This window comes from Pan paniscus, chromosome 20, assembly GCF_029289425.2.
Source record: "Pan paniscus chromosome 20, NHGRI_mPanPan1-v2.0_pri, whole genome shotgun sequence".
NCBI classification, from domain to species: domain Eukaryota; kingdom Metazoa; phylum Chordata; class Mammalia; order Primates; family Hominidae; genus Pan; species Pan paniscus.
In genome coordinates this window covers 22283249-22295720 of record NC_073269.2, presented here as the reverse complement: position 1 = coordinate 22295720, position 12472 = coordinate 22283249, and the positions used below count along the sequence as shown (strand labels likewise).

General features: G+C 51.9%; 1 protein-coding gene across 1 annotated transcript; it reads right to left on the bottom strand.

The window, feature by feature from the left end:
- Window positions 1-876: 876 nt before the first annotated feature.
- On the bottom strand, window positions 877-6151 carry MVB12A (multivesicular body subunit 12A). The gene is made up of 9 exons (XM_003817791.6): window positions 5941-6151; window positions 5755-5853; window positions 5531-5627; window positions 3701-3827; window positions 2546-2665; window positions 2364-2470; window positions 2097-2158; window positions 1505-1561; window positions 877-1251 (listed from the first exon to the last, which is right to left on the bottom strand). Exons 1-9 carry the CDS (start codon window positions 6028-6030, stop codon window positions 1189-1191), a joined length of 822 nt encoding a protein of 273 aa, XP_003817839.2. The 5' UTR covers window positions 6031-6151; the 3' UTR covers window positions 877-1188.
- Window positions 6152-12472: the final 6321 nt, after the last annotated feature.

Genomic DNA, 12472 nt, shown 5'->3' with positions numbered 1-12472 from the left:
GGCGTGAACCTGGGAGGTGGAGCTTGCAGTGAGCCGAGATCACGCCACTGCACTCCAGCCTGGGCGACAGAGCAAGACTCCGTCTCAAAAAAAAAAAAAAAAAAAAAAAAAAAAAAAAAAAAAAAAAAAGAGAAAGAAAGAAAAGAAAAGAAAAGAAAAGAAAAAAGACAGCAATTGCTGGGTTTCAGTCCCAGTTGCGGCCTTAGCATCCCCATCTCAGTTTCTTTATCTGGAAAATGGCAACAAAACCTGAGCTTCCCAGTGGGTTGTAGGGAGACTGAATGAGGTAATAATGGTGTATCGCGTGTTGGGGATGTGGCCACTGCAGTAGAAACAGTACTTGTTTTATTATTATGCCCAATGATGAAGGGCCGGGACAAGGTCTTCTCTATGATCTAGAATCCAGACTCACTCACTCCCTGAGCCTGTTTCCCACTCTGTAGAATGGAAGACCCAAGTCGGGCGCGATGGTTCACGCCTGTAATCCCAGCACTTTGGGAGGCCGAGGCGGGCGGATCACCTGAGGTCAGGAGTTCAAGACCAGCCTGGCCAACACAGTGAAACCCCGTCTATAGAAAATACAAAAAATTAGCCGGGCGTAGTGGCGGACGCCTGTAATCCCAACCACTCGGGAGGCTGAGGCAGGAGAATCGCTTGAACCCCAGAGGCGGAGGTTGCAGTGAGCCGAGATCGTGCCACCGTACCCCAGCCTGGGCCACAGAGGGAGACCCCCGTCTCAGAAAAAAACAAACAACAACAACAACAACAACAACAAACGGGAGACCCAGCAGCACCGCCTCCCTGCCATGATTTCACCCACTTGCCCGGTGCAAGAGTGCCTAGTGTGGACAGGCGGCAGGATCAGGACTCCAGAGGGCGAGAACCATGTAGTGTTTATTGCCAGGAGGACACCCGCACAGCCTCTGGACCCCAGAGGGTTTTGACACAAATGACTTAAAGGCACTGGCTTCTGTCCAGCTCCAGCCCTGCCCGGCAGGGCGTGGAGGCGGAGACCCCATCACCACGCAGCCTCGACCCGCCCCCTCCTCCAGGGCTGCAGCTCCGCCCAGTGGCTGAAGATAGCAAACGCCTTGCAGGGCGAAGGTTCCCAGGATGCAGTGAGGGGGGGTGGCCCCAGGCTGGCGGGGAGGTGGAGTAAGGGGGCTCTTTCCGCGGAAGGGTGAGGGACTATGAGACGCTGGGGGGCAGGCGGGCAGCCGCGGTCTTCTCCACCACGAAGCCGTAGTTATACTGGGGGACGGGGAGAGCGAGAGTGAACAGGTGCCAGAGTAAAGAGAGGGCCAAAGGGGGAGTGACTGAGGAATGGCAGAGGGGGTACTTAGGGACTTGAGTGGTCTTCTGCCCTGGAGAGATGGTGTGTGTCTGGGGCAAAGCGGGGATGGGGAAAACTGGGACAGCCTGGGGCGGACGAGGGGCGGGTCCCAGCCCCTCAGGCACCTCCTCCCTAGCCCTGCACCCACCTCCTCCCTAGCCCTGCACCCACCTCCTCCTCAATGTCCGCCAGAGACTTGATGGTCAGGTCCCCAAAAGCAGAGAAGGCCTGGCGGGCAGAGGTGGGTCAGCCTTGGGCCCGATCTCAACCTGAAACCCCCTTTCCTTCCTCTTCAAGGGGTCCTGCCCCCCCCCACACACTCCCCGAATATTCCCTCGGACATCCCTCCCCCTTATTTTTCTTGTTTGTTTTGTTTTGTTTTTAGAGACAAAGTCTCTAAAGCCGCGCCTGGCTAATTTTTGTATTTTCAATAGAGACGAGGTTTCACCATGTTGGCCAGGCTGGTCTCGATCTCCTGGCCTCAAGTGATCCACCTGCCTTGGTCTCCCAAAGTGCTGGGATCACAGGCGTGAGCCACCATGCCCAGCATCCCTCCCCCTTCTTGTCACAGCCTCTAGCTACTGGTGTCCAGCTGCTTTCTCTGGATGGATCCCTCCCCATTCTAAGACTGAAGACCTTCCAGCTGCCACCTGGAGGTGACACACTCCAGCCCCAACCCAGGATGTGGCCCTCTGTGCTGGGGCACTGGATACAGGGATGTCCTGGCAGGCGCAGATCCAGGCTCCCTGAGACCCCGACTCACCAGGGGGCTGCAGCTCTTGCCCTCAAATCGTGGGTGGAGTGTGAAGGGAACCCCATCCATGGCTGAAAAACACATGCGAGGGGAGGAGGTGAGGTGTAGGGAACTGCCCACCCCACCCACAGAGGCCCAACTCGCACAGCCTGGCTTCTTCAGTCTTTACAGAATCCAGAGTTGGGAGAGGGAGGTAGGAAGATCCTTCCTGGTTGTGTATCTCAAGACAGTCACACTCTCCACTTCCACGCCTCAGTTTCCCCACTCTGTGCTCACCTGAGATGCCATAGAGGCTGGAGGCCTCGTAGATGGAGTCATTCCTCCGCAGAGTGGATGCCCGAGAGCCCAGCCTTGACGGTGTCCGCTCCAGGAGGCCGCCCTTACTGGAGGTGGGATGACTCAGGTTAAGCCTCATCCTCCCACAACGGCCACCCCCACTCCGGTGCCTGAGGACTCACCTTGGCTGGCTGGCTGCATCCAGAGAGAGGCCCTGCATGTCCCGGCTGAGACCTCGGGGCTTGGGCACTGGCCTGGGGGCCTTGGCCTTCTTGCACCAGATGGCAAAGCCACCCATGTCCCTGGACCGGGAGGGAAGGTGAGAGGGATGCTGGCCTGGTGTGGGGCCAGGGTTGACGATAGCCCCTGGAGAAGGCAGGGGACCCGGGCATCCAGGTGACCTCTGTCTTTTGGGGGAATTTTTTTTTTTTTTTTTTTTTTGAGACGGAGTTTCGCTCATGTTGCCCAGGCTGGAGTGCAATGGCGCAATCTAGACTCACTGCAATCTCCACCTCCCAGGTTCAAACGATTCTACTGCCTCAGCCTCTGGATTAGCTGGGATTACAGGCAACCATGCCCAGCTAATTTTTTTTTTTTTTTTTTTTAGTAGAAACGGAGTTTCACCATCTTGGCCAGGCTCGTCTCGAACTCCTGACCTCAGGTGATCCGCCCGCCTTGGCCTTCCAAAGTGCTGGGATTACAGGCGTGAGCCACCGTGCCCAGCCTTTTGGGGCATTTTTGTTTCAGCATCTTGACCCACACCCTAAGCACCACACCAAACTAATACTGCTGGGTTCAAATCACCGTTCTGTCTACTTTATTTTTATTTATTTTATTTTATTTTTGAGATGGAGTCTCGCTCTGTCGCCCCAGACTGGAGTGCAGTGGCGCGATCTCAACTCACTGCAACCTCCGCCTCCCAGGTTCAAGTGATTTTCCTGCCTCAGCCTCCCAAGTAGCTGGGACTACAGGCGTGTGCCACCATACCCGGCTAATTTTTTGTATTTTCAGTAGAGATGGGGTTTCAACATGTTAGTCAGGATGGTCTCGATCTCCTGACCTTGTGATCGGCCCGCCTCAGCCTCCCAAAGTGCTGGGATTACAGGCGTGAGCCACCGCGCCCAGTCCTGTTATGTCTACTTTAGACACCAAGTCACTGACTCCTAATGACAGTCCTACAAGATGATATATATGTCCCGGTTTTAACATGCAGAATCTGAGGCTCAGAAGGTAGAAGAAGGAACAGGAGACCTCAGCGGTGTCCTTGAGGGTCAGATTGGTGAGATCATGAGTTGGGAGGGCAGGGAAGGTGGCTAGACACTGGGGGGTGGCCCTACCCTATTCGAAGGTATCCAGGCACTGTCTTGGTCTTCCCACTCAGCCGGACATCAAACACAGCCGTGTCCGCGGCTCCCAGGGGCAACAGCTTCACACACATGCGTTTCTTCTTGGACACAGAGGCCTCTGGGAGTGGGGGGCAGGGGAGTGAGAGAGGGAAGCCAGGCAGGGGTGGGAAGGCCCAAAGATGACTCTAGGATGAGGCTCGCCAGGGTGCTGTTTAAGGCAGCCACATGGACAACATTGGGGATGGGGGTGGGAGGAGTGGTTAAATCATGAATGGTATAGATGAAGGAGGGGATTCCATGCAGCCTTTAGGAACCGCTGGAGTAGGCTGATCTTTGGTGATATGAAGCTGCATTCATGGGGTGGCTAGCTGTGGAATCGGACAGAGCTGGGTGCCCATCGTGGCCCTCAAAACTTACTTTCCGTGAGCCCTCTAATCCTATAGAGGTTGGACAACTAGCACCCATGAGCCAAATCTGGCTCAAGGTCTGTTTTCTTTTCTTTTCTTTTCTTTTTGAGATGGAGTCTCATTCTGTCGCCCAGGCTGGAGTGCAATGGCACAATCTCAGCTCACTCCAACCTCCACCTCCCAGGTTCAAACAATTCTCTTGCCTCAGCCTCCCGAGTAGCTGGGCCTACAGGCGCCCACCACCATGCCCAGCTAATTTTGTATTTTTAGTAGAGACAGGGTTTCACCATGTTGGCCAGGCTGGTCTGGAACTCCTGACCTCAGGTGATCTGCCCGCCTCAGGCTCCCAAAGTGCTGGGATTACAGGTGTGAACCACCACACCAAGCCTAAGGCCTGGTTTCATACAGCTGATGTGTTAAGAGTGATTTTTACATTTTTAAGGAACTGTAAAAAAATTGAATATGCAAAACACATCATCTGCCCTGTAAAGCCTAAAATATTTACTATAAGGCCCTTTACATAAAAGTTTGCCAACTCTAAGAAAAAATAAAGAAAAAAAAGTTTGGCCGGGTGCGGTGGCTCACGCCTGTAATCCCAGCACTTTGGGAGGCCCAGGCAGGTGGATCACCTGAGGTCACGAGTTCGAAACCAGCCTGACCAACATGGAGAAACCCCGTCTCTACTAAAAATACAAAATTAGCCAGGCGTGGTGGCGCATGCCTGTAATCCCAGCTACTCTGGAGGATGAGGCAGGAGAATCGCTTGAACCCGGGAGTCGGAGGTTGTGGTGAGCTGAGATCGCGCCATTGCACTCCAGCCTGGGCAACAAGAGCGAAACTCCGTCTGAAGAAAAAAAAAAAAAAAAAGGTTTGCCAACTCTAGTATGAATGAATATAGCCTGAGTTAAATAAAAATGACAAGAAAGGGTGGGAAAGTTCAGGTGGGGCTGGGAGGGCTGCACTAGGGTTGTGGGCCCAGAAGAGGAGGGGTAGGGAAGGGTGAAGGTGACATCTGACGGAGGACGGAGAATGAGCTACAAAAAGGAGAGAAAAAGTGCCCCAGGCAGAGGAAGCGGCGTGTGCAAAGCCTGGAAATGAAAAAGAAAACTGCGCAGTGGTTTTGCTTGGCTATGGTGTAAAAAGACACAAGTAGCACAACAGTAGTGAAACAGGTGGCGTGGACTGAACTCTTAACTCGAGGATGCAGGCTGTGCCAATCACATCACACATTTTGAATCAGGACAGGGGATGTCGGTCCACCCTAGGGCAGGGCTCTGAGTCCTCAGCCAACCCTGTCATCACCCCGTGTGCCAGGGGGCAGCCGAGGCTCAGATACCGCGCGCCCGTCGTCCCTCCTCCCCCGCTCCTCCCTGCAAGGGACCCGGACAACTCTCGCCTCCGAAGCAGTCCTTACTGGAATCCATGGGGTCGCAGACGGGGGAGAAGCCCAGCGGCAGGGGGCTCTTGTCCACCACGATCTGGATATCGGCCACCACGTTCTCCTGCGGGTTCTGGGGGTGGAAGGGGGACACGGCGAGGGTGGCCTAGCAGCGGGGACAGCGCACCTGGCATAGGGCACCGTGAATGGGCAGGGGAGGTGGGCAGACCCTGGTGGTTCCGAAGGTGGGCACCTCTTACCTCTAGGCTGCCCAGAGAACTAAGGCACAGGAAGTAGCCAGATTTCTGCGCGAAGCTCTTGCCAAAGCTGGCGGGTGCCCCCTCGACGGTGCAGGAGATCTACCGGGAGGACGCGGGTCAGCGCCGGACTCCCACCCCACAGCGACTGCCTCCCCCATTCGACCCCCGCCCCTCGACGCCGCTCACCGCGCTGAACCCCCGCGGCGGGGGTGCAGAGGCCGACGACCAGGCCAGGCCAGCCAGCGGCGCCGAGTCTGTCCCGGGTACGGGATCCATCCTGCGAGCCGAGCGCCGAAGGCGGGGTCGCGGGGCACAGCCTCGAACCTCGAAGCAGCCTCCCGACGGCAGCGCTCGCGACCGAACTACAACTCCCAGAAGGCCATGCGGGGGCGGAGATTGCCCGGAAGCGCAGTATACGCGTGCCCGAGGAGCTGCTGGCCAATGGCGTGGGGAGGGGGAGCCACGCCACCACGCGTCGCCAGGGTTGCGCGCGTGAGCGATGATGGCGGAAAAAAGGTCTTGCCGGCTTTCCGCGCCCAGCAACTTCCGCCGGAAATGCTACGGCACAGTACCAAGAGACTCGTTCTCTGCAAATCTGCACTACGTTCCCCAGAATTCCTTGCGGCCTCAGCTGCTAGTCTAGAAAACAGCTCGGTGCTTAACGGAAAAGTTGGGAGCTTTGTGGCCGCGCGCAGTGGCTGACGCCTGTAATCCCAGCACTTTGGGAGGCGGAGGCGGGCGGATCATGAGGTCAAGAGATCGAGACCCTCCTGGCCAACGTGGTGAAACCCCTTCTCTACTAAAAATGCATTGTGAAGAATCTGCAATTCCAGTTCTGGGAAATCATCCCAAAGGAAATCATCTGTGGGATACGCAGCTATTGATTTAAAGAGCGAGTACTATGGACCATCATGAGCTTTGAAATCTTGGGTATAACTTGAAGATTTGTTCACAGGCACAATACGTTTAAAAAGCGACGTATAAAAGAATTTATTGCCTGTAGTCCCAGCTACTGAGGATGCCACCAGCAAACCGAGTTACCTCCCCACTTTGTGTAGGTGGCAAAGAAGGAACATCCAATCGGAAAAGGCAATCAGGTTTTATTCACTGGCCAGGAATGGAGAAGGAGAGGCTCTCACTCTTAACTGCCCCTTCTCCCTCAACAGTAGAAAGCGAAACGTTTTATTGTTTCTTCCCCTGGGTACAGGAAGGGAGAGGAATGCTAGCATGTGCAGGGTGGGACTCCAGACACGCAGGTTCAATTCATGAGCCTCAATTCATGGGTTGTCTTCATAAAACCCATCTACACAAAATGGAGATTTTCTTTTAAGAGAAGGAATTTTAGCATTATAATTATATATTGATGATCTAAAGTCGACTTGAGGTCGTCTGTTCCAGTTTGTGCTGATTTAGGGATCTTATCTTCCTCTGGTATCTGGTCAGGGGTCAAGAAGCTCTGGGGACATCCCTGGCTGTCTGCAATCTTTAAGCAGCTGTGCCTTTTTTTTTTTTTTTTTTTTTTGGACTTAATAAGAGAACTTTCCCAGTTATTTTATCAGGGCTGTCATGGCAACAGGGTAACAGGGAGGCTGAGATGGGAGGATCGCTTGAGTCCAGGAGTTTGAATCTAGCCTGAACAACATAAGGAGACCCCAGTGTTTAAAATGAAAGAAAGAAAGGGAAAAAAAGTATTTACTATAATAATATGCTTTTAAGCCGGGCACGGTGGTTCACACCTGTAATCCCAGCACTTTGGGAGGCCGAGGCGGGTGGAGGTCAGGAATTCGAAACCAGCCTGGCCAACATGGTGAAACCCCATCTCTACTAAAAATACAAAACATTAGCAGGGGGTGGTGGTGCACACCTGTCATCTCAGCTACTCCGGACACTGAGGCAGGAGAATTGCTTGAACTCAGAAGGCGGAAGTTGCAGTGAGCCAAGATCATGCCACTGCACTCCAGCCTGGGTGACAGAGGAAAAAAAAAAAAAGGTGGTTGAGACCAGGCACAGTGTCACCCCAGCACTTTGGGAGGCCAAGGTGGACGGATCACTTGAGGTCCGGAGTTGGAGACCAGCCTGGCCAACATGGGTGAAGCCCCATCTCTACTAAAAATACAAAACAATTAGCCGGGCTTGCTGGCAGGCGCCTGTAATCCCAGCTACTCCTGAGGCTGAGAGAGGAGAATTGCTTGAGCCCCAGAAGTGGAGGTTCCAGTGAGCAGAAATGGTGCCTCTGCACTCCAGCCTGGTTGACAGAATGAGATTCTGTCTCAAGAAAAAAAAAAAAAAAGCAGGCTGGGCACGGTGGCTCAAGCCTGTAATCCCAGCACTTTGGGAGGCTGAGGTGGGTGGATCACAAGGTCAGGAGTTCAAGACCAGCCTGACCAACATGGTGAAACCCTGTCTCTACTAAAAATACAAAAATTAGCCAGGCTTGGTGGCATGCGCCTGTAATCCCAGCTACTCAGGAGGTTGAGGCAGGAGAATTGCTTGAACCCAGAGGCAGAGATTGCAGCGAGCCCAGATCACACCACTGCACTCCGGCCTGGGCGACAGAGCAAGACTCCGTCTCAAAAAAATAAGTGGTTGAGTTTTTGGCAAGGCCTATTATTTAAACCATAGCCTAAATGTCTTCCAAAGTTAGCTTGACCCAGTAGCCCAGGAATAATTAAGGGAAAAGTAAGGTGGGGTTTGGGTTAGCTTAGCTTACTGTTCTAATGTTCTCACTGATATAACTTTTGCAATGGTGATTTCATCAGTTGGGTGCAGGAAGATTGTGAGGGTTCTTTTGTTTTGTTTTGTTTTTGTTTTTTGAAATGGAGTTTCACTCTTGTTGCCGAGGCTGGAGTGCAGTGGCGTGATCTCGGCTCACTGCAAACTCTGCCTCGCAGGCTCAAAGTGTTATACCCAAGCAAGTTAGAGAAAACGCCACACTTCGAGACGAATTAAGAGTCTTTTATTTAAGCCAGCAGCCAAGAGAGGGCTTGACGCTCCAAAATTCTCTCGGCCCCGAGGAAGGGGCTTGATTTACTTTTATACCTTGGTTTGGAAGGGGAGCGGAGCTCAAATGCAATAATTCTACAGAAGTAAAAACATGCAAGAATAAAAAAACAAATGGTTACAGAGAAATAAACAATTTAAAAGACAAATGGTTACAAAAAAAGCAACAGAACCAGGTGCCGGGCTCTAAATCCTTCATCAGAGTTGGATATGGATGCTATGCCAGACACAGACTCAAGGCTTTATGCTGTTATGTTTTTGAGCAAAATCCTGGGAACTTCATACATTGTTTGTTCCAGTACCTTATCAGCTAATTGGGCTCCTTTGAAATGCTGATGATCTGCTTACACAGGTTAACTCTTTGAGGAAGGGGGTTGGGTAAGTAGCCCTTAATGTCTTGTAAATCAAGGGGCCAGATGGCGTTCGTCAGGCTTTCCCAGCTAAGGGAGAGTCTACTCATATGGGAAACAAGGCTAGGTAATTAAGGAGACAAAAAGGGAAAATTTAAAAATAGGGTTAGTAAAAACAAGGTTAAAATAGGGTTAGTAAAAAAACAAGGTTAGGCATTACAAAAGGATTCTCCTGCCTCAGCCTCCACTGGGATTACAGGCTCGCACCACCATGCCCAGTTAATTTTTGTATTTTTAGTACAGGCAGGGTTTTGCTAGTTCACCCAGGCTGGTCTCGAACTCCTGGACTCAAGCGATCCTCCAGCCTCTGCCTCCCAAAGTGCTGGGATTACAAGGGTGAACCACCCCACTGATCAAGGGGAACATATTAATACTTTGTTTGTTTCTTTGTTTTGAGATGGAGTCTCACTTTCTTGCCCAGGCTGGAGTGCAGTGGCATGATCTCAGCTCACTGTAGCCTCCACCTCCCAGGTTCAAGCAATTCTCCTGCCTCAGCCTCCCGAGTAGCTGGGATTATAGACACGCACCACCACACCCGGCTCATTTTTGTATTTTTAGTAGAGACGGGGTTTTACTATGTTGGCCAGGCTGGTCTTGAACTCCGCCTGCCTCAGCCTCCCATAGTGCCGGGATTACAGGCATGAGCCACTGAGCCCAGCCAGAAACATATTAATACTATGAACAACACTCAGCCCTGGGCTGGTTAAGAGGCTGGAGACTGAAAGGTGGTGTTGATTGACCATGGACCCAGGGAAATATCTGCAGTGGGTTAAGGATACTCTGTGTGTCTTACAAAACAGAGACACAGATGCTGCCTAAGAACCAGGTCCTCTTGGAACCGGTGCCAGGGAAGGATCTGGAAGGAAAAGAAGAATACCTGTGATAGGTGTGAGAGAGGAGTGCCACTCACTGTTCACTGCAGCAGCAGGCGACAGGTGAATTCTGAATTCTTTTTTTTTTTTCCTTTTGAGACAGAGTCTTGTTCTGTAGCCCACGCTGGAGTGCAATGGTGCGATCTCGGCTCACTGCGACCTCCGCCTCCTGGGTTCAAGCAATTCTCCTGCCTCAGCCTTCCAAGTAGCTGAGATTACAGGTGCCCACCACCACGCCCATCTAATTTTTGTATTTTTAGTAGAGACAGGGTTTCACCATTTTGGCCAGGCTGGTCTCGAAGTCCTGACCTCAGGTGATCCACCCACCTCAACCTCCCAAAGTGCTGGGATTACAGGTGTGAGCCACCACTCCTGGCCGAATTCTGAATTCTTCTTTATGGGAAGTGATAGCTTGGGACATAGGCATCCCCTTGGACCCAGTAACCCCACTTCTGGGAGTTCAGTTTAAGGAAAGCCTGCAGTCAAGTCCAAAACTTATCATATGACAAGGGCAAACTATGATGGGGAACTGTAATGTACAAAGTACTAAGCTAAGCACTTTCTATATATTGCTTTTTCCTGTCAAAGAAAATAAAAATATGAGGACCTTCCAAAGGCAGTTTGCCAAAGGAAAAGTTGTTGTTGTTGTTTGTATTGGTTTGTTTGTTTTTGAGACATGGTCTCATTCTGTTGTCCAGGCAGGTGTGCAGTCATGCAAACATGGCTCACTGCATCTTTGATCTCTTGGGCTCAAGGGACCCTCCTACCCAGCCTCCTGAGTGGCAGATCACCTGAGGTCAGGAGTTGGAGACCAGCCTGGCCAACATGGTGAAACCCGGTCTCTACTAAAAATACAAAAATTAGCCAGGCGTGGTGGCAGGTGCCTGTAATCCCAACTACTCAGGAGGCTGAGGCAGGAGAATTGTTTGAATGCAGAGGCTGCAGTGAGCCGAGATCACACCACTGCACTCCAGCCACCACAGGCACAGCCACCATGTCCAGCTAATTTTTAAATGTTTTGTTGAGGTGGGGGGTGGGGGGAAACTCACTTTGTTGCTCACACTAGTCTTGATCTTCTGGGCTCGAGTGATCCTCCTGCCTAAGTGGTGGCATGTACCACCGCGTCTGTACCAAAGGGAAAGTTAGGTCTGGAGACTGAGCCACACAACACTGAAGTTCCTTTCCCGAATGCATGGCTGTTGCTTCCTGATTGCGTTAAGTGGTTAAGCATTGTACCTTACCCAGATGCCTACAAAAAGAAAAAAAAAAAAAAAGCCCTCACACATCTCCAGATGATCACCCTCACAAATTGTTCATACGTAAATTCTTTGCTTACTCCTAAATCTTTCCAAGATGTCCAGCCTCCCGTAAACAAAGATATGTAACCTTAGGTTTGCAAGCTCTATGTGACCCCTTGTCCACAGAACCAGTCTGCTGAATTTCATCCTGACAGCACTGATTACAAGCTTACTTTCCCCGGTGCAAAACAAAGACAAGATGACATCCATCAGCCCTCCACCAGACCCTGAGACAGCTGCAAAATTAATCTTTCCTTTACTCCTTCTTCAAATGTTTATCTTGGGTATAGCCATAGTTTCAGTTTCCCTGGGCACTAATTAAAGTCAGAATAATGTAACTGATGAGAAATCTCACCGCCTATTTTCTTTTTACTGTTTTCTCTGAGTTGATGGAGATACTGTTTCAGTTTCTAATTGGTGTGGACATTCCAATCGACTGGGAAGCAGCTGTTATCACACCCCTGCTATCAGAAAGCAGAGGTTGGCTGGGGGCAGTGGCTCACACCTGTAATCCCAGCACTTTGGGAGGCTGAGGCGGGTGGAACACTTGAGGCCAGGAGTTTGAGACCAGCCTGGCCAACATGGTGAAACCCCGTCTCTACTAAAAATACAAAAATTAGCCAGGCATGGTGGCACACACCTTTGATCCCACCTACTCGGGAGGCTGAGGCAGGACAATCACTTGAACCAGGGAGGCAGAGGTTGCAGACAGCCAAGACTGCATCACTGCACTCCAGCCTGGGCAACAGAGTGAGACTCCATCTCAAAAAAGAAAGAGAGAGAGAGAAAGAGAGAAAGAGCGAAAGAGAGAGAAAGAAAAGCAGAGGCCCGAGGGAAAGGAGCTGGTTCGCCATGATGGAATTTGAGCCCAAGTCTGACTCCCAACCTGCACTCAGTTCTCCCCAGGGCAGGGCTTGTCACGTCTGGTGGCACCTCTGACACTTGGGGCTTGATCATTTACTGTGGGGGGCCGTCCTGTACACTGTAGTGTTGAGCAGCATCCCTGGCCTACATCCCTAGATGGCAGGGGCACTCCCAGCCCCCGCGGTGACAATAAAAATGTCCCCTGGAGCAGAATCGCCCCCACCTGCTGAGTGCCCTGGGGCCAGCGACTTCCTACAGGCATGGTGTTGTCCTC

Coding starts and splice junctions, on each gene's coding strand:
- MVB12A (XM_003817791.6), bottom strand. CDS start 6,030: ATGGATCCCGTACCCGGGACAGACTCGGCGCCGCTGGCTGGCCTGGCC. Junction 2,666..3,700: donor CCTGGATACCTTCGAATAGG/GTAGGGCCACCC, acceptor CTCCCGGTCCAG/GGACATGGGTGGCTTTGCCA. Junction 1,252..1,504: donor TGGCGGACATTGAGGAGGAG/GTGGGTGCAGGG, acceptor CCCGTCCCCCAG/TATAACTACGGCTTCGTGGT.